The 19,730-nt window shown below is 38.3% G+C and overlaps 1 protein-coding gene across 1 annotated transcript in view; it reads right to left on the bottom strand.

Annotated features, from left to right (window-relative positions):
- Nucleotides 1-19,730, bottom strand: part of TMX3 (thioredoxin related transmembrane protein 3) — a 42,650-nt gene that overhangs the window by 14,012 nt on the left and 8,908 nt on the right. Inside the window, exons 5-12 of the mRNA XM_061995867.1 lie at nt 16,792-16,831; nt 15,464-15,587; nt 12,265-12,310; nt 10,991-11,071; nt 7,578-7,677; nt 7,256-7,333; nt 4,452-4,518; nt 1,806-1,904 (exon numbers count right to left, since the gene is read on the bottom strand). Coding sequence (XP_061851851.1) covers nt 1,806-1,904; nt 4,452-4,518; nt 7,256-7,333; nt 7,578-7,677; nt 10,991-11,071; nt 12,265-12,310; nt 15,464-15,587; nt 16,792-16,831 — 635 coding nt within the window. The remainder of the gene's footprint in view (nt 1-1,805; nt 1,905-4,451; nt 4,519-7,255; nt 7,334-7,577; nt 7,678-10,990; nt 11,072-12,264; nt 12,311-15,463; nt 15,588-16,791; nt 16,832-19,730) is intronic.

The raw sequence follows: 19,730 nt of genomic DNA, 5'->3' as shown, positions 1-19,730 counted from the left end.
GAGACAAGCTAAAGTATTCCAGGACAAGGTCTACTTTGGTACGTGCTCTCCTCCCTTCCTCACCATTTCAAAGATACTTGAATCCCCTAGATATAAGACATATCTGAACACATCCATATTTGAGACTTCTAAATCCAGTCATAAAATTCCCTGTTGGTATTCCAAGAGTCAACATGTTATTTCTGCAAAACCTAAGCTGCTCTTTAATTAAAAATCCTAATCCTGTATGTCGTGGTTTGGCCCAGCTAGCACAGCAGCACCATGACAGTCTCTTGCTCAGTGTCCCCATTCACGCCCACCCTCGTTAGGATGGAGGAGGACCCAGTGAAATGGGAGGAAAAAGATAAGCAAGCTTGTTGTGGATTGAGACAAGGGCCGGGAGGGCTCGCTGTCAATTATGGTTCTGGGCAAAACAGACTCCAGTACTCGACTTAGAGAGGAAAGTAGGAAAGTTTATTCTACAAGAAACAGAACGGAATAAAAGCAAAAAGGGAGTAGGATGATGAGAAAATTACAACCAGTACTTTAAGATCTCCCTCCCCCATCCCTCCTCTCTTCCCAGGCCCAGCTCACTGCTCCCGATATCTCTACTTCCTCCCCCCTCAAAGGCTCAGGTGGGCAGGGAATGGGGAATGTGGTCAGTCTCTCACAGATGGGCTCTGCCGCTTCTGTCTTCTCAGATGAGGATGACTCCTGGCATTCTTCCCCTGCTCCAACATGGGGTTCCTCCCCCGGAACACAGTCCTTAAACTTCTCTGGTGTGGGTTGTTCCCAACAGCTGTGGCTTCCATTGATATAGGGTCCCTCACACGGGACGCAGTCCTTGGTGAATATCTCTGGAGTGGATTTTTCACCACGATTACAGTTTCTGCAGTTGCAGGGTCCCTCTCTCGGGACAAGGCCTCTTCTGGGCATAAGTTTAATGAGCTGCTCTGTCGTGGGTTCCTCCCCACAGTTACTGCTGTGGATATTGGGTCCCTTCCTCGGGACACGGCCTGCTCTGACCATAGTGATAAAGGGCCCCTCCTTCAGGACATGGCCTCTTCCGGCCAAAATCACTGTCCCTGGCTCAGGGCCTTTAATGAAGTGAATTGCTGCCCCTGGTCCGGAGTCAGCTTTAGCAAAATGAGTCTCTGCCCCTGATGCAGGCTCATTATCAAAATGAGTCTCTGCCACTGATGCAGGGTCTTTAAAGAAATGAAAATAAATCTCAGCTTCACCAGTTCTCTCCATAGAATGCAGGGGAGTCTCTGCTCCAGCACACCTCCTCCTCTCTTTCATCACTGACCTTGGAGCCCACATGGTTGTTTCTCTCACTGTTCCTACTCCGTGCACCACCACCAGCCAGAAGAAGAAGGGGCAGAAGAAGGAAAGAAGATGGAAGAAAGAAACCTCCCCTTCTGGCTTCTTCTTAAAAAGTGATCGTGGAAGCGTCTAATCGGCTCAGCCCCAGAAGTGAGTCTGGTTCAGAGCTGGGGAGAGTTGCGAGCAACTTCTTACAGAAGACATCTTTACAGCCCCTTCCCCCTCACCAGAAAAGGCTGTCATGTCAAACCATGACACTGTATTATTCACAAAAAAATAGTAGACATACTAATTTTTATCTTGTGAGGAAAAGACTAGTGTAGGCTTTGGATGAAGCCTCTAGTCAAAATAACGTATCCCACCAACATCAAAAAAAGATTAGCATTACCAACTCTAACTCTGAGATTAATTAATTTTTGAGGTTTAAAAGCCTCATTCTTCATGCTCTTTAATTTTTCTTAGTGTAAGTATACCAGAGTTTAGTGGTAGCAGTATCATACCTGTATCTCCAAGTTCATACAGTGTAAAGCCATCTACATTGAGATAACCTTGAAATCTTTCTCTGTTTATCCAGGATGACAAATCACCATCTTCATATTCTAAAAAGAAAACATAAATTTACTTTAGTACTATGGAGGCAAATTTTTTGCTTTTTTCCTTTTTTTGTTAGACAACATCTCACACTTTTTTGGACATTTCAGTTTTGCAAACTTCTAAAGCTGAACTTTAATTGCAAATGCAATTAAATTTAAATGCAAACTTCAATTGCTGAACACAAACCAAGTGTATCACAGCAAAGCATGAAAAGCTGATTTCATGCTTTTTTTTTTTACTCAAATCAGAGATAAATAATACTATTCTAGAAGACAACTATAACCTGGTGCAGAAAGGAAGGGTTTCAATCTCTGTTTTTAAAGGGGAGTAGGTGGGTGTCAAGTTTCAAACAAAGTAAAGAGAGAGAAAAATACAGAAAGTGTTATTTGTGAGAGTCCTTAAATGAAATAAAGAAGTCAAGAAAAAGTAGCTGTATTAACAACACTGTAAATGTAAATAAACAAATATTTACGTGTTCCAACCCCTACCATTCTATCAGTCTATTATTCAGAATCTGGTATACTGAAGACTACAGTTTCAGATGTTAGATGTTTTAACCTGTAAAGAATCAAGTTCTAATACATATCACCAACACCACTATACCATTAGATCTTAATCACAATTAAAAAGAAAAATGTATCTAAACATATTTATGATGCATACATATATAGACCCATATAAATGGAACAAATTTGTACTAAATCCTATTTTATAAAGTTAACTACTAATAACTTAATCTTCACAATTAATTGCCATAAAATTGTAGCAAGCAATTCCAGACATAAATCTCCCTGTAGTTCAGCAACTCATTTCCCTACTACAGGGAAGAAAAAAACCCATAAAACACCAGACAAGGCCAGAGCACCACAATGGATTTTGCTAAACCTTTTTCTTACAGTGAGTTCCTCAAATTTCTGCCCAATCGTAACAGCTGCACATATAACCCGATTCAGTCTCTTATACTGCATCCTCATAACTTGTTTGATTTGCAGTGACGTTTCCAGTACGTTAGAAAAATTAACATTTTTACAAAGCAAATTAGAAACCTGGATTATTACACATTTTCTGTTGTTTCAAAAGCTGTAGAAAAAGTAAGTAGGCCACAGCAAAAAGCAATTGAGAAGCATTTCTCCTTGACAAACCTTCCCTCTGCAGACCCATATAAAAGAAAAAAAAAAGAAAACAAACAGAAGTAAATCAAAGAAGCTGTACAGTGACTTTTTATCTGAAGGATGACTATTAAAGCAACAGGCTGAAGAGGAAGGCAAGTACATTCATTTTATGAAATCACAAAGAATATCTTTGTCAGTCCATCTGGAGTATTTTGCTGTAGGATTACTGATCCTCAGATATTACACCAGCAGAATAATCTTCTGAGTGATAAGTTTTCAACTTAAAGTAAAAACCTCAATTTAAAACATCTAAATCAAGAGTAGATGCTTTCGTAAATAAGCAATGTATCTATAAAGCCAACCTATGATACATAATATGTGTGTGTACATGCATCTAACAGACTGTAAATCATGGGCTTTGTAGTTTAGTCTGAGTATAATCCACCACTTATGTATGGATTTCTATACACACAGATACACAATTTTTCTACAAATGGCAGGTGTACTGCTGTCAGTGCTGTTATGAAACACTATTACTCTCAGGCGGCCATTTGTCAGGCTACACACTGAACAAGCCAGTTAAAATAGTTTATCCAGCCAAAAATTGCCTTTCAACTGTTTCAGTGACAGCAGTTCACATCTCTAACACTTCTTTTTGTGAGGGACACTTTCAGGAAGGGAAAAATAGGCAAAATGGGGAACCAGAACTATGCTCTGTAGTTGAATAGGGAGAGGTTATGCTGTCTGATCTTTTCCCACTAACAATATCCAAGTAACACAAATGACAAGTCACATATGCTCAAAGCTATTACGTAAAGACCTCCAAATTGTAATACTTGAAATAAAGGCAGAATTGCTTTCCTCTTCTTTCAGTTCTTAATGGAAGGCTTGCTGTACAAAGAAAGTCTACAGCCTGTATTGTCAGGGCACAAAAAGCTCTAACTGGATCCTTTCAAGCAACCTCTGAGCAGAGTACACATCTGAAAAGAATCAAGTTAACTTCAAGAGAGATCTGATTGTCAGGAAGAGCACCTAGAGAACATCTGATTAACCACTGGAAACTATAGATTCATCTCATATGCGACTCCTTCAGCAGGAAGTTTTCTTCTATTTTGTACATGATGAATTTGGACAGTGAGTGAAAGGGTAACTTCTGTAAGTGCACTAATGTCAGCAAATCAGTAATATTAGAATCTACATCTTACTGATGACACAAAGCAAGTATCATCACTTCTACTTCAGTATTGCTGAAACTAATTCCTTCTCAAATGTATTTTGTCTGTAAAAACTAATTTGCATTTTCTCTTTTCCTTCATGAAGGAGCTGTTACTTATCACAATATCTGAGAATTTCCAAGCACCTAAACACAACCTTCAAAAAAAAGTGTTAGTTTCTCCACATATACTTTAATATGTTAAGGTAACACCCCATTTTACTTACCATCATAAACAAAGTAAGTTCCATCTTTGAAGACCACAACAGCAGGCAATTCAGGCAATGTCACATACTGAAATAGGTAGTTTTCAATTAATCCATGGAATATTAAAGGACTTTTAAACAAACAAAAATATTTAAATGTGGAAGTGTAGTCCATGGGGAATATCTCAATGTTTTCTGTCTACATTTCCTAACAAATTTATCAGCTGCCACATATTAAGAAGTAACACAACAGAAATGTATTTTCGAGAGGTAGGTCTCACAAAGTGTAAATGATGCAGGATTTTTACCAGTATCTACAGGAACATGAAGAATATTTTCCTCGTTGGATGCAAACTTAAGATAGGAGATCATAACTTGACACCTTTATCAATCATGCTATCTTCCCAATTTGTGCTGTTATCGGCACACTTGTTGTATCATTCCTCCTACTACATGGACAGTCAATATTGTAGAGTACAACAGTAACACCAGTAACATGTTCCACTAAAACTGGGCATTTCCTGTGGTTCAGGTTGATGGGAATACAAAGACATAGCTTCAGCACACACTACTCAAATAGCCCTAGTTTACGCAAACAGAAAAATGAATGTGACATTTAGGATGGTCAGTAACATAGTCAAGAAAAAACAAGGTGTAGAAGTGCTCTCCTTGGAACTGAAAATAATCTGTCTTAGCTCATGTTTTCAATAATTTACCACAGGAGAAATATTACATCTGACTCCTTACTGCTTGCTACACTTCTAAGTTAAAATTCTAATAGTGGCCAGCAGTTCAAGTGAGGTTCTTCTCCCCCTCTACTCTGCGCTGGTGAGGCCTCATCTGGAGTACTGTGTCCAGTTCAGGGCTCCTCAGCTCAAGAGGAACAGGGAACTTCTGGAGCAAGTCCAGCGCAGGGCCACCAAGATGATCAGGGGACGGGAACACCTTTCATATGAGGAAAGGCTGTGGGAACTGGGGCTGTTTAGTCTGGAGAAGAGAAGACTGAGGGGGGATCTTATTAACATTTACAAATATGTAAAAAGTGAGTGTCAGGAAGCTGGGACATCCCTTTTTTTTATAGTAGCTAGCAACAGGACAAGGGGTAATGGGATGAAGCTGCAACACAAAAAATTCCGCTTAAATATAAGGAAAAACTATTTCACTGTGAGGGTGACAGAGCAGTGGAACAGGCTGCCCAGAAGGGTTGTGGAGTCTCCTTCCTTGGAGGTCTTCAAGACCCGCCTGGACATGTTCCTATGCAACCTGATCTAGGTGAACTTCCTTCTGCAGGGGGATTGGACTAGATGATTTCTAAAATTCCCTTCCAACCCCTACCATTCTATGATTTCTGGTTAAGAAAGGCCCGCATCATGAGCATAGTTTTGATTATGATATTGGCTGAATTGTGTAATTCGCTGGTATGTGTGGGGAATAATATTATCATGAAAGTGCATTATCTTTCTTGGAAACAAACGTAAAAGCAATAGATTTATAATATAATAGCTCATATGAATGAGCAAGTAGCAATTCTAGATTTTACTATTAGCCCAAAACATAGTTTAGCATGTTTAAAGGGCAAATCATTCTGCATACAGCTTATGGCTTGCAAAAGATGCTTGAACCTTGGAATAAGATTACTTAAGATGACAAAACAAAGCCTAGCAGTGAATACTGTCAGGCAAAGCCTCATTACCACTAACAACCAGTAATTTCAAAACATTGTTACTTCAATGCATAGAATATTGCATTATCATCACTACTTCAGTTTAAATGACATCTGTGGGAAATTACACTCAGAGTTCACTGTTTACATCACTGTGATCACAGAATCTCAAATGGTTCCATTCTTTTACAGTCTTTCTTTCTGCTGAACAAATGAACAGTACTTTTCTTGCTCAGATGGGGCTGAAGCGCAAACAGTAATATTCAAACTGAGGTAGTTTTTGATACAAGGCTTACAGAAATCAAACAATATGTTATTTATAATGAGACCGGTCCTACTTTGGATGCTGGAAAATGCAGGTTCCTAAAACAATTAATTGTGCTAGTTCTCATCCTGCTAGATGGATCTGCTTTGGCAGGGGAGGTTTGGACTAGATGATCTTTAGAGGTCTCTTCCAACCCCACCCATTCTGTGATTCTGTAATCCCAAACTAATCTCAAAGTCATGCATTATCAGGCACAGAGTAGGCTTAGGTCCCATTTAGAGAGACATAAACGAAAAAGCCTCTTAATTTCACTTCAACATGTCAACGACAATGGTTAGATTAACAACAGTTGTAGCAATTTTTCCCACACTTGTGATTTAAATATAAATAATTTTCTCATTACAGAATCCTCAGAAGAGCCACGTGAGAATTCTGTAAACAGTAGAATGGATTAATTGATTCCTAAACAGATTAATGCCTTGATCAGCTGTATTGCACAAGGTGACAGTTACTCAGATTTTCACTTACTTCTCCAAGTGAGTCCCACAAACTACTTAAAGAAGCAGTAGGTGAAATGGCTGTCAGGAGCAACAAGAGCTTTGCACTACCTTAAAGTCAAAGTATCTACTTTCTTGAGAAGACCATATGTTGTATATGTCTATGTTGAGTTCTGTGTATTTCTCTTTAATTTTATTAATATGATTGAAAAACTAATTTGGTCAATACAAAGCAATGACACACTTAGACTGTTTTTACTCTTTTCCCATACAGCCTCAAAAATTAAAAGTTCCAGTATAATCAGTTTGAAATTTATCAGAGCCAAATATATTGTAAGAAGCCACATATGAGGAGAATGATACTATCTCTGCAGAAACAGAAGGAACTGGAACAGCTTACCTCAGGCAGCACATCTTCTGAAGCAGAAAAAAAGTATGTATAAACTATTAGTTCTGAAGCAACTTCAATGTATTTTTCCTGCAAAAATACAAACAATGCCTTTTAATTGCTGAACTTCTAGTATGCTTCCAACAAAACTTCCATGACATATCTCATCTTCAAAGAATAATTAGAAAATTACATAGACTGTAAAAAACACTTCAACAGATGTTAAAAACCCAAGAATTTATTACAAACATGCACTTCTGCCTTTTAGAAGACATTTTAAACTACATCTCTGAATAGCCAAAAGAAGTTAATTTTATTTAATCAAGCTTCAAACCTTTAAAGGAGATTCACCACCAACATACACAAAAAGTACACGATGTCTCTTTTGCACATGCTCAAACATATGCTGGCTAGGAAGTGGCCTTATAAGTGGTCTGGAGGACAGAAAAAAAAAAGAAAAAAATTTCAGTTTCTGCAAGCTGCAAAACCCAAGCAAATACAATTTCCAGAGATAATGCCATACATTTTTATATGTTTTAGGAAAAAACCAAACTTCACCAATAAGAACTTATATAATTTTTCAACTTATTCAGTTTCAACTAAAAGCAAAAAAAAAAAATAAACTCCCCTCAAAATAAATTTGCTATGTTCCTCAAACAATGCACTTAAATTTTAAATTAATATCTTAGCACAAAATTATGCTATGATATAAACATGTAAGCTACTTACTGGCCACAGAATGACAGATAAAGTTAGGCTGGAAGGGGCTTTGAAGATCACAGAACCTTAAAGGTTGGAAGGGACCTTGAAAGATTATCTAGTTCAACCGCTTGCCATGGGCAGGGACATCTTTCACTAAATTAGGTTGCTCAAAGTCCTATCCAATCTGACCTTGAGCATTTCAAAGGATAAGTCATCCACAGCTTCTCTGTACAACTTGTTCCAGTGCTCCACCACTTATAACAAAAAATGTCTTCTTTAAGTCTAATTGGAATGTACCCTCTATCAGTTTAAAACTGATGCCTCTTATCTTGTCAGTACAGGCCCAAGTGACAGAATCATAAAATGGTAGGGGTTGGAAGGGAATTTTAGAAATCATCTAGTCCAACCCCCCTGCAGAAGCAGGGTCACCTAAATCAGGTCACACAGGAACATGTCCAGGCGGGTCTTGAAGACCTCCAAGGAAGGAGACTCCATAACCTCCCTGGACAGCCTGTGCCAGGGCTCCCTCACCCTCATAGTAAAATAGATTTTTCTTATATTTAAATGGAATCTTTTGTGTTGCAGCTTCATCCCATTACCCCTTGTCCTGTTGCTAGCTACTACAGAAAAAAGGGATGCCTCAATCTCCTGACAACTACCATTTAGATATTTGTAAATGTTAATAAGATCTCCCTTCAGTCTCCTCTTCTCTAGACTAAACAGCCCCAGTACCCACAGCCTTTCCTCATATGAAAAATGTTCCAGTACTACCCCTATACTGGACTTACTCCAGAAGTTTCCTGTCCCTCTTGAGCTGAGGAGCCCAGAACTAGACACAGGACTCCTGATGAGGCCTCACTAGGGCAGAGTAGAGGGGGAGAAGAACCTCCCTTGACCTGCTGGCCACACTCTTCTTGATGCATCCCAGGATGCCATTGGACTTCTTGACCACAAGGCCACATTGCTGGCTCATGGTTTGTTTATTATCAACCAGGACTCCCAGGTCTCTCTCTGCAGAGCTGATCTCCAGCATGTGAATACCCAGCCTGTACTGGTGCATGGGGTTGTTCATTCCCTGATGCAGGACTCTGCACTTGTCCTTGTTGAACCTCATCCTTGTTCCTTTCTGCCCAACTCTCAAGCTGGTCAAGATCCCACTGAATGGCAGCACAGCCTTCTGGGGAATCAGCCAGTCATCCCAGTTTGGTGTCATCAGTGAACTTGCTGAGAGTACACTCTGTCCCATCATACAGGTCATTGATGAAGATGTTGAACAAGACCGGCCCCATAACCCATCCCTCACTGGCCACAGGCCTCCAACTCAATTCTGTCCCATTGATCACCACCCTCTGGGCTCTATCATTCAGCCAGCTCTTGATTCACCTCACTGTCCACTCATCCAAGCCACACTGCTTGAGCTTTCTGATGAGGATGTTATGGGTGACAGTGTCAAAAGCTTTGCTGAAGTCACGGTAGATGACATTCGCTGCTCTCCCCTCATTTAGCCAGCTGGTTATGCACTCGTAGAAGGCTATCAGGTTGGTCAAACAGGATTTTACCTTGGTGAAGCCATATTGACTCCCCTTGATAACCATCTCATCCTTCATATGTTCAGTGATAACATTCAGGATGAGTTGTTCCATCACCTTTCCAGAGATGGAGGTGATGCTGACCAGCCTGTAGTTTCCTGGGTCATCCTCCCTGCACTTTTGGAAGAGTGGAGTGACATTGGCCTTTCTCCAGTCCTCCATGATTGTTCAAAAATGATGGAGAGAGGCTTAGCAATCACATCAGCCAGCTCCCTCAACACTCTAGGATGCATCCCATCATGATCCTTTGACTTATGAGTCTTAAGCTTGGCCAACAAGTCTTTAAGCTCTTCCTCTCAGGGCAAGTCCTCTGTTGTCCAGACTATCCTACTATCCTTGCTGGACTGGGCTTCTTGAGGGCCGGCCTTGGCCATAAAGACTGAAGCAAAGAAGGTATTCAGTACTTCGGCCTTCTCTGCATCCTCAGATACCAGGGCACCCTCTGTGTTTAGCAGTGGGGCCACATTTCCCCTCGTCATCCTTCTGCTGCTGACGTACTTGAGAAATGCCTTATTACTGTCCTTAAGTTCCCTAGCTAAATTTAATTCTAGAAGGGCCCTAGCCTTCCTAGTTGCACCTCTGCATGCCCTGGCAATGTTCCTATACTCTTCCCAAGAAGCCAGTCCCTCTCCATCTTTCTTACAAGTCTCTCTCCATCTTTCTTACAAGCCCCCTTCATATCATGAAAGGCCAGAATAAGGTGTTTCCAGCCACAGTAAGAGAGCATTTAGAGTTCACATTCTGAAAGCACAGCATTTAGAAAATGTGGTTATGAAATGACTTCTCGGAATTTTTTAATATCATTTATTAGAGGTCACTGAAATTCCTAAACTGCAGATTTATGAAAAATAATTATGTATCTATAGGAATTCTTCTTAATTATATTTAAGAGTGAAGGAAAGAAATGGGATTTTTTTTTCTCCCCAAAGATTACTGTCTGTAACATTTTGATGTCACAGGCCACTGTAGGGAAGGAAGAAAAAGCCAATAAAAATTGTTATTAACAATTCCATAAAATTTCCTTATGTTGCCAATTGCTGTGACTTTTCAGATGCATAAATACATATTGATATTTCTAAGATAACTTATGAGTATTAAACACATTCTGCCTTAGCAATGATGTATATCAACTAATGTTTAGGTCAGTATTCTTGTTTCTGACTCCTGTGAGTTTAATTGGTTCATAGATTCCACTACTTTGAAAAGCCCTGGCACAGTAAATGAGAACTGAAAAGTTCTTGAACTGTAAATGAGGGACTGTGACTAGCCAGTCTCTGCGTAACTCTCCACGTCACTCACCAGTAACCTCATTTGCAATGACATGTATAGTGCACGGAGTTTTTAAATTTATGTCAATGTTTTATTCTTTTTGAAATAGACTTGATTTTTGGCCCACCTCAAAACTTTACCTAAGTTTTAAGTCACCAGAACCAGTCTCACAGAACAGTTTACTTACCCTGCCACTCTGTTAGCAAACTCAATGATATCATCTTTGGTTCTAGGTCCTCTATAGTTGTACGCCAAATCACCTTTTAAGCTAGATAAATAAGAAAGACAACACATGAACAGAACTGAAATAAACTAAACTATGAAGAATTACTCCACATGTTTATTACAGTCCCCTTTCAGCAAGAGACAAGCAAGGAAATTTTTCAAATAGATAAAAGAAATGGTCAGCAAAATACAAACTTCAATAATGCAATAGAACACAATTAAGGAACAGTTTACACTATCTGACTCATTGACTTTTAAAAACAATTCACATTCTTTTATGATTTTTTTCTAGTAAATGGCAGTCATTTACTTTGTAAACACACAGATGGAACACAACTACACAAAAAAAAGAAAAAACCCACACCCAAACCAAACCCCAATCATTCAGCACTTATACCATTTAGGGATTAATCTGTGTTAAAGGAAAACATATAAACTTCTTTAAAGCATCAAATGACCTGCAAAATCTTCTGCATTTAGGTATTTCATCATACTTCCATTAATTGTTGGTGAGTTTACTGTACTATGCTTACAAGGGATATAGCACATTTCCATTATTAGAATATTCACATAAGTTTGACTAACAGGCTTTCTTTGAATCCATACAGGTTTAGGAAACTCTCGGGGATGAAGTAATCATAAACCAAATTTTATACACCCCTAGATGACAATAAAGTTTTTCATCTTTAAAGATTAATAAACTAAACATCTCTGCTGTGTTTTGAGAGAACTAGCTTGACAAGATCTATTACATGTATCTTCACAATAAAAGGCTGAAGAGAGAGATAATTAAAAATAAGAAAATGCAATCAGCAACTCACAAAAAGTTAACATGCTGACCAGGTACATTCTCACTGCTTGAATCATTCTAAAGGTGTAAAATCAATTGGTGTATGAAATTCCTTTTAATAAAAATTTTCTACTTTTTTAAATGTTATTTATATACACACACTTTTACAAGCAACAGTTAAAAGAATTTCAAATTTGATAACTTGCCTTCAAGACATCTATTTCTAAATAAGATGTTTGGCACTACTCAGTATCAAACGGTCCATCAGAAATCAAAGACAACGTCAAAATGAGAGGGAATAGTTTTGGTTGCTTGGTTTGGGTTTTCAGGCTCTTTTGTGGTTTGTTTTTTTGTGATTTTTAAGTGAAGAGAACTATTTTTTTTTAATGTCATGAAATCGGTAGGATAGCTAACTGTTAGAAATTCAGTGAGAAACATCAACTTACAGTTTAATTGTTGGATAGCCTCGCACTCCAAATTCAGACGCAATACCTGAAACAAACATGTTAATACTGAAGTGAACCAAGACTTTTTTTCTCTCCTACTTTAATATGTAAACATAATTTACTGTTCAAGCCATATAAATAAATGGGAAGCTACTTAGTTCAGTACAAATTATTTTACTTGCTTCAAAAGGCTGCTGTTACGAAGCTACATCATTAAATTTTAGGCTTCTCTCAGAGGTCCTGGAGGGTTCCAGCATAGGCTCTCAGTTCAGATGCCACAAGTTAAATGGCATGAGAAGCCTCTAAACAGTCAGTTTTCACCCAAAGGTAGTATGCATTTAATATGCACATACAATTATCTGAAAATATCAGAAGCAAAAATCAAGTATCATAGATGTAGAGTTGTAAATACTAATGGCTAAAAAACCCCCAATGATTAACTACTCATATACTACAGTAATGCTGAATAACAAAAATGCAGTATCATACTGTAGCAGTTACAAAAAAGTAATTTTTAAAGCATATTCTGTAGACGTAAATGTCTACTGTCATCGACTTCCCCAGAAAGAGATACTTCCTAAGAAATTATTTATCTGCTTGCTACTTGAATTAAAGTGGTAATTGCAGAACTTCTCCCTCACCTCAGGTTTGTTTAAAAACTTCTCTTCCTCCCATCAATCAGAGGAGTAAAATTTACAACTGCCCTTCTAGTTATGAACTCACCAACTGCCACCTTAAAGTTCACCTTCTGGTTAATTCAGTGTTTTTCAAAAGTTAAAAGTAATCTTCAAAAAAAGGCTAAAATAACTCTAAAGTTCTGGAAATGCTTGTTCAATTCCCTACTGAAAAAAACCCTTGCAAGTCAAAGAGCACCAAGATTCAACCCTTTTAACATAAACATTCTGAAGCTGCAAACCACAGGCCACAGCAGCAGACTTGTGTGCAGGGCTCTGAACAACAGTTTACAAATTGTGACCCTAAGGTGGTTTGACTGGATCAAAACCCTGATTGCACAGAATTACAAACAAAATCAGCAGCACACCCACCAGCATCTTAAGTCAAATGAAAGTGATTTAAGAAATATGCATAGTGGAATCACTTTGACTCTGTTCCTTTCCTCTCATAGCTGTGCTACATAGAACTAAAATGCATTAAAACGTGTAGTAGATCATGCAGTCACAGGAGCTGCTGAAAGACTATTCCTTGTTCCGTGCTTGAGTACAGTCAGGAGAAGCAAACTACAGATGTTTCTTAACACACTTTTTGTAAACATCCTAGCCATGGAGATTACTATGATCCTCTGAACATCATGCAAGTTACCTATTTACATCATCATCTCCACTTCTTGCTAAGAAGGAGTACAGACAAACAAAAAGCAATTATGCTAGTGCCAGGTGTAACATATTACTACTTTGATCACATTACATGGACTTTTGAGGCTAATGTCATAAAAATTCAACTGATACCACAGCAGGTGACTGTTCTGTTGATATCAACTGCTGTATCCTCATTCCACAGAGCTATGAGAGGAAACACTTAACTGAATGCTTGATATGTTTAGCTGTGATCTCAAATCTCTGATGACAAGCTATTCAAAGTTCCAATTTTTCACACTTACTCCATATTCCTAGTAGGAACACAACCAGCCATTCTGTTCCTTCCTAGTTACTTGTGTGCGCCCAGCTGCATTTCCTTCTGATATTCTCAGGATTAATTAGCTCGATTTTACAGAATCTTTAGTTGGGGAAGATATTAGGCACACTTGTTTCTGATCCTGTAGGGCATTCTTCCTTACAAGCTTTTACTTTCTATTTGTTAAATTCCCACTTTCAAAGTAAAACCATGAAACTATTTCAAATTATTTATCAGACTCTACCTCTCATCCAACAAGTCTGAGAATAAAAACATCTCTGGGGTACAAAAGAATCCTTGCAGGATTTAGTAATTTTTAAATATGAAAAACTGAATATTAGATCACAAACAAAGTGCCAATTTTGTTGTAGGTATCAAATACAAAAATTCAATATCAGGATGACACCGGCAAATATTTCAGAGAAAAAGTTTACACACTTCAAAAGACTCGGAATTTTATATACATTACTGTTAGAGAACCACAAAAATCTATTCCTGTTTTTGAAGCTACCTGGTTGCATGATATTGAAACTTTTAATTCTCCAGATTAGTTTTTCTTTAGCAATTGAGTACCTTTGAAATGAAATATGAGGTCAAATTTATGTAGTTTTTACAGAAAAATCTACATATAATAAATATGAGCTCAAAATGATGTTGTCTCACACTCCAAAAACCATATTCTTCTATATGTAAGCACAGAAAAACAGAATTATTGAAAAAAAAAAGTTCTACATAATATTTTATGCAAATATAACAATCCTGAACAACCAGGTTTAAAACGTATCATCTAAAAACACTACATGTATTAACAGAGTTCTATTACATACAGACTTCATTTGAGCCTCGCTGCTCCCTATGCCTTCCTCTTAAATAACGTCCTGGCTCAACATAGATTTCAGTGAAATAACAATAAGCAAGTATGCTAAAACAAAGAAAATACTATTACACATACAACAGTCTGCTCATGTCTACCCAAATCACTTTTCTGAATACCTAAAGTTCTGGGTTTTCTCTCACAGCATCAGTATATATGAAAGGCATCATCAAAAAAAACCTTGCTAAAATAGCTAAAATTGGTTCTCAACAAGACATCTATAGAGAAATATGGGGAGAAATTGGCTCAACACTGATGTAATGACCTCAGTCACTTAAGAAGGCTTTTGGTTTAACCTCTTAAAGGACTTATTATCTGTAGAGAACAACGTCAAAAATAGAAATGCTTGTCCAACAGTAATGCAAGGAACCTCAAATTAGATGCCATCAAGAGACATACCACATAAAAACGTTTATGTAACAGTACTCTAAGAAGCACATAAAAAGCAGATCTTTGAGAAGATTTTACCTTCTATTTGTCAGGAAGAATGCCCTACACAAGCAGAAACAAGTGTGATAAAACACGCATACTATAGCATGTTGTCACTTATAAAAGGAAAACGTAGCGAATTTTTTCTCCAGTGACTGTTTGTATGTGTCTGCTATGATAATGACGACTGAGTTAACAAAAAAATTTAGAACACTTTCAAAACTGACTCCGTGATGAAATCATCCCTAACCAAACCATACTTACTAGAAAAGGAAGTTGCATCCATCTTCCCAACTTTTACGGGAGAGCCCATATGTTTCATTTCTATACCCACTTCATTCCACACAGGCTCCAGTTTCTTGCAGTGGCCACACCAAGGTGCATAAAACTGAGAAGCAAATACATTTGATTAAAAAAGAAAGTTAATTAAAGCAAATAACTAAGAGAAGTTGATTCTATTTTTAACTCTCAAATACATTAGCAAAGCTCATTTTCCAGTTCAGATGTTATTTACGTCTTAATAAAACTGCAACTTAATTACAAAGAGCTCTTACAATTTGGTGCTGCTTTTAATATGAAAGCACAAGTTTGAGAAAAATACATGAAATTGCTGTACTGCTACATGATTTCTTATTTAAAACATACTCCTTTGGAGTATTTTACATGATATTTTAACTTTCAAAAAAAGAGGAATCTATCCAGAAATATGAACTTATTTGCCAACAGGAGAACACTGCTTTCTGAAAGGAAGGAAGGAAACATACCGATGTACACACACACATACACGTACGTATACTTCCCCAAGCTGCCCTCTGGATTTCAGTTCTTCAGCAACTACTTTAATAAAAGCATACTGTAAAACTGATCCCGTTTTCTCAGGGCTAAGTAAACCTGAGAGACTTAACTTCATCTTTCTGCTTATGTCTTGCTGTAACACTTTAGTGAAACTAATAGGGGAGATATCAATGTTTTGGTAAAAGAAGATTAAGTCACAACTTGACCAAGTTAGACTTTGTTTCTGTGCATTACTGAATAATTCTGAATCAGCATATAGTTTTCCACACTCATAAATAATTAATCTGAATAATATAATTTGGTAATTATAGATTATATTTAGGTGAGCTAAAAGAATTTTCTCTCAAACCCAAATAAGCTCTATCTTCTTAATATTTTTTGCCTCTGAAATAAGGAGCACTGAATCTTTCCAAATACATTAGAAATGTAAAAGAAGCCTCTCACATACTTGATGTTATGGTGCTAAATGTCTACAACACAAATTAGATAGTGTAACTAGAGAATGGAACTGTAAAAATTCCAAACAGAGCTTTGACTGTGAGCGTTGGGTAATCTGCTTTCCTCTTTTAAGGACTAAAATATAGGATGAAGACTGTCTGCATGCAATACTCAACCTGATTCCTGGTTCACGCTGAACAACACAGACAGATTGCTTATCCATCCTGACAAAAGAATTAGTCATGTAATTTTTCTGCACCATGTACAATTTTCCAAACAATGAAGTAGCCTTACTACAGAGTGTAGCATTGCACATTTTGTGTTTCGATTTCTTCTTCCCATTTTTCTCATATACTCACATCTACAAGCCAAATATCATCTTTACGGTTTTCTTTAAACCTAGAAGAGAGAAAAATCAAGATCAATATATGATAGATCTGAAAGTAAACGAAGTGCATGTGCAGACCACAAAGTCTACAATTAAGTGGGTATAAAACTATAGATACAAGAACTCTGGTTTGTTTCTTTCTTTGGGGATGACGGGAAGGAGGAAATAGTTATTTTTCAGTTTTAACATTGCCCCTGCACATGATACTACATACACAATAGTACCAATTAGGTTTCTACTACCATTTGTCAAGACAAAAAACCCAACAACATACAAATAAAAAACCCAAAACAGTAAGAAATCAAAAAACACGTCAAAACACACAGAAAATATTTCACTGGGATATATCATTTAAGGTTAAGAAGCATTTTGCAGTTGTTCTAGTTCTATTAAATACTGTTGCTGACAGTTTAAAAAACAATGTGTTTTTACAGGTCAACTAATACAAATGTTTAGAATATTGGTTTACACTGTTAATCTTGGCTTTACTTGAATATAGACTAAATTATCTTTAATGTTAACATGCAAAGCAATTTTAGTTCAATTTCCTTCAATATTCTGTGCCAGTTTGTGTTTTTATCAAAGCTGCACACAAGAAACCAACTTACAGGAAAAAAACCCAGAAATAAACTGGTACTACTGAAGACTCTTAATGCTTGACAAATGACATCTTAATTAACTGACCAGCTTTATGAACTTTAAATCTGTCACGAAATGCTAAAACCTCTCTAAAAGAAAAAAACACAGCAATATAAATCAAAGTTCCATGGTACCTCTTTAAATGTTGCTTACACATTTCACTAAACTGTTGTCATTACAAGATCAGAGAAACTATGGTATTACTTAACTATTTCTATGTGGAGAATTAATTAAGCCAGGATTTTAATGTAAGGTTTATTTTTGTAAAAGATGGGCTTTCTGAAAGCAACTAGAACTGGGATTAATGTCACATTTCTCACACAATTCACCTAATTCAAGCCATTCTCCAACATGTACCAGCAGTCCTGCCTCACTGAGGAGGTCCCAGTGGACTGAAGGATGGCAAACGTGACCCCCAGAACTAGGCCCAACCAATGCGTCTTTATGAAGGGCAGGTCCTGTTTGACCAACTTGATCTCCCCTCTATGACAAGGTGACCAGCTTAGTGAATAAACAAAAGGCTGTGGATGCAAGGAAAAACTTCGTCACTGTGAGGGTGACAGAGCACTGGTACTGGCTGCCCAGATGGGTTACGGAGTCTCCTTCTTTGGAGACATTCAAAACCCACCTGGATGAGTTTCTGTGTGACCTACTCTAGGAGGTCCTGCTCTAGCAGGGGGTTGGACTAGAGGATCTTTCAAAGTCCCTTCCAACCTTTAAGATTCTGTGATTCCTGGACACAGTCTCCGACAGCATCCTCCTGGAGAAATGGGCTGCCCACGGCTTGGGTGGATCTGCTCTGAGATGGGTGGAAAACTAGCTGGATGGCCAGGCCCAGAGAGTGGTGGTGAATGGAGTTAAATCCAGTTGGTAATCAGTCACCAGTCATGCTCCCCGGGGCTCACTGCTGAGGCCTGTTCTGTTCAACAACTTTATCAATGACCTGGATGATGGGATCCTCAGTAAGTTTGCTGACAACACTAAGCTGGGCAGGTTCATAGACCTGCTTGAGGACAGGAAGGCTCTTCAGAGGGACCTGAACGGGCCACATCAATGGACCAAGGCCGACTGCATGAGGTTCAACAAGGCCAAGTGTCAGGTCCTGCATTTGGGCCACAACAACCCCATGCAATGCTACAGGCTTGGGGTAGAATGGCTGGAAAGCTGTCGAGAGGAAAAGGAGCTGGAGGTGTTGATCAAACATGAGCCAGCAGTGTGCTCAGGTGGCCAAGAAGGCCTTTGGCATCCTGGTTTGTATCAGAAATAGCAAGGTCAGCAGGACTAAGGAAGTGATTGTCCCCCTGTACTTGATGTTGGTGACGCCATACCTTGAATACTGTGTTTTGTTCTGGGCCACTCACTGCAAGAAAGACACTGAGGTGCTGGAGCGTGTCCAGAGATGGGCAACAAAGATGGTGAAGGGTCTGGAAAACAAGTCTTATGAGGAGCGGCTGAGGGAGCTGGGGATGTTTAGCCTGAGGGAGGCTGAAAGGAGATATGATCATTCTCTACAATTACCTGCAAGGAAGATGTAGTGAACTGGGAGTCTATCTCTTTTCCTCAGTAACGAAGGATAGGATAAGAAGAATTAAGCTCAAGTTATGCCAGGGTAAGTTTTGTTTGGAGATTAGGAAGACCTTTTCACCAAGAGGGTTATTAAGCATTGGAATGGGCTGCCCAGGGAGGTGGTAGAGTCACCATCCCTGGAGATATTTAAAAGACACACAGATGAGGTGCTGAGGGATGAGCGTTTGAAGCTTAGAAACTGCAGCATCTCACTGGTAAATTGAAGCCTTTTTTGCTTTATGGCATACCAAGGTTGCAAAGTTGGTACAGCAGAAAAAGCTATTTGCAGTAGCTAATGTAAAACTGATACAGGAAAGTAGGATTTTTAAGTCACAAAATTACTTAGCTGACCACTTCACTAAAAATTTACATAACCATCTTAAGTTCTACATAGCTAAGAACTAGTTAAAGCCTAGCATCTCTTGAGAACTCTAATGAAGTGTCAAATAATTGATTATGATGCAAGAGGCAGAAAGCAGCTACTGAATCATTAGATCCTGGACTGTGCTTCAATTTAGAACCTTTAGTTTGTAAAAGAAGAACTTACAGTGCAATGTTCTCATTCCCCTTGTCATAGTATGAGTGTTATAGGAAACTGCAAACAGCATCAAAGCACTGAGAAAGGCAGACTGAAATCTTACAAAACCAGTTGACAGCAAGGAAAAGAGGGAAAGAAATGAAACATCTGGAGGAAGAAGATTTGAA

The sequence above is a fragment of the Colius striatus genome, chromosome 4, assembly GCF_028858725.1.
Source record: "Colius striatus isolate bColStr4 chromosome 4, bColStr4.1.hap1, whole genome shotgun sequence".
NCBI lineage: Eukaryota > Metazoa > Chordata > Aves > Coliiformes > Coliidae > Colius > Colius striatus.
This window is presented reverse-complemented; position numbering and strand designations above follow the sequence as displayed.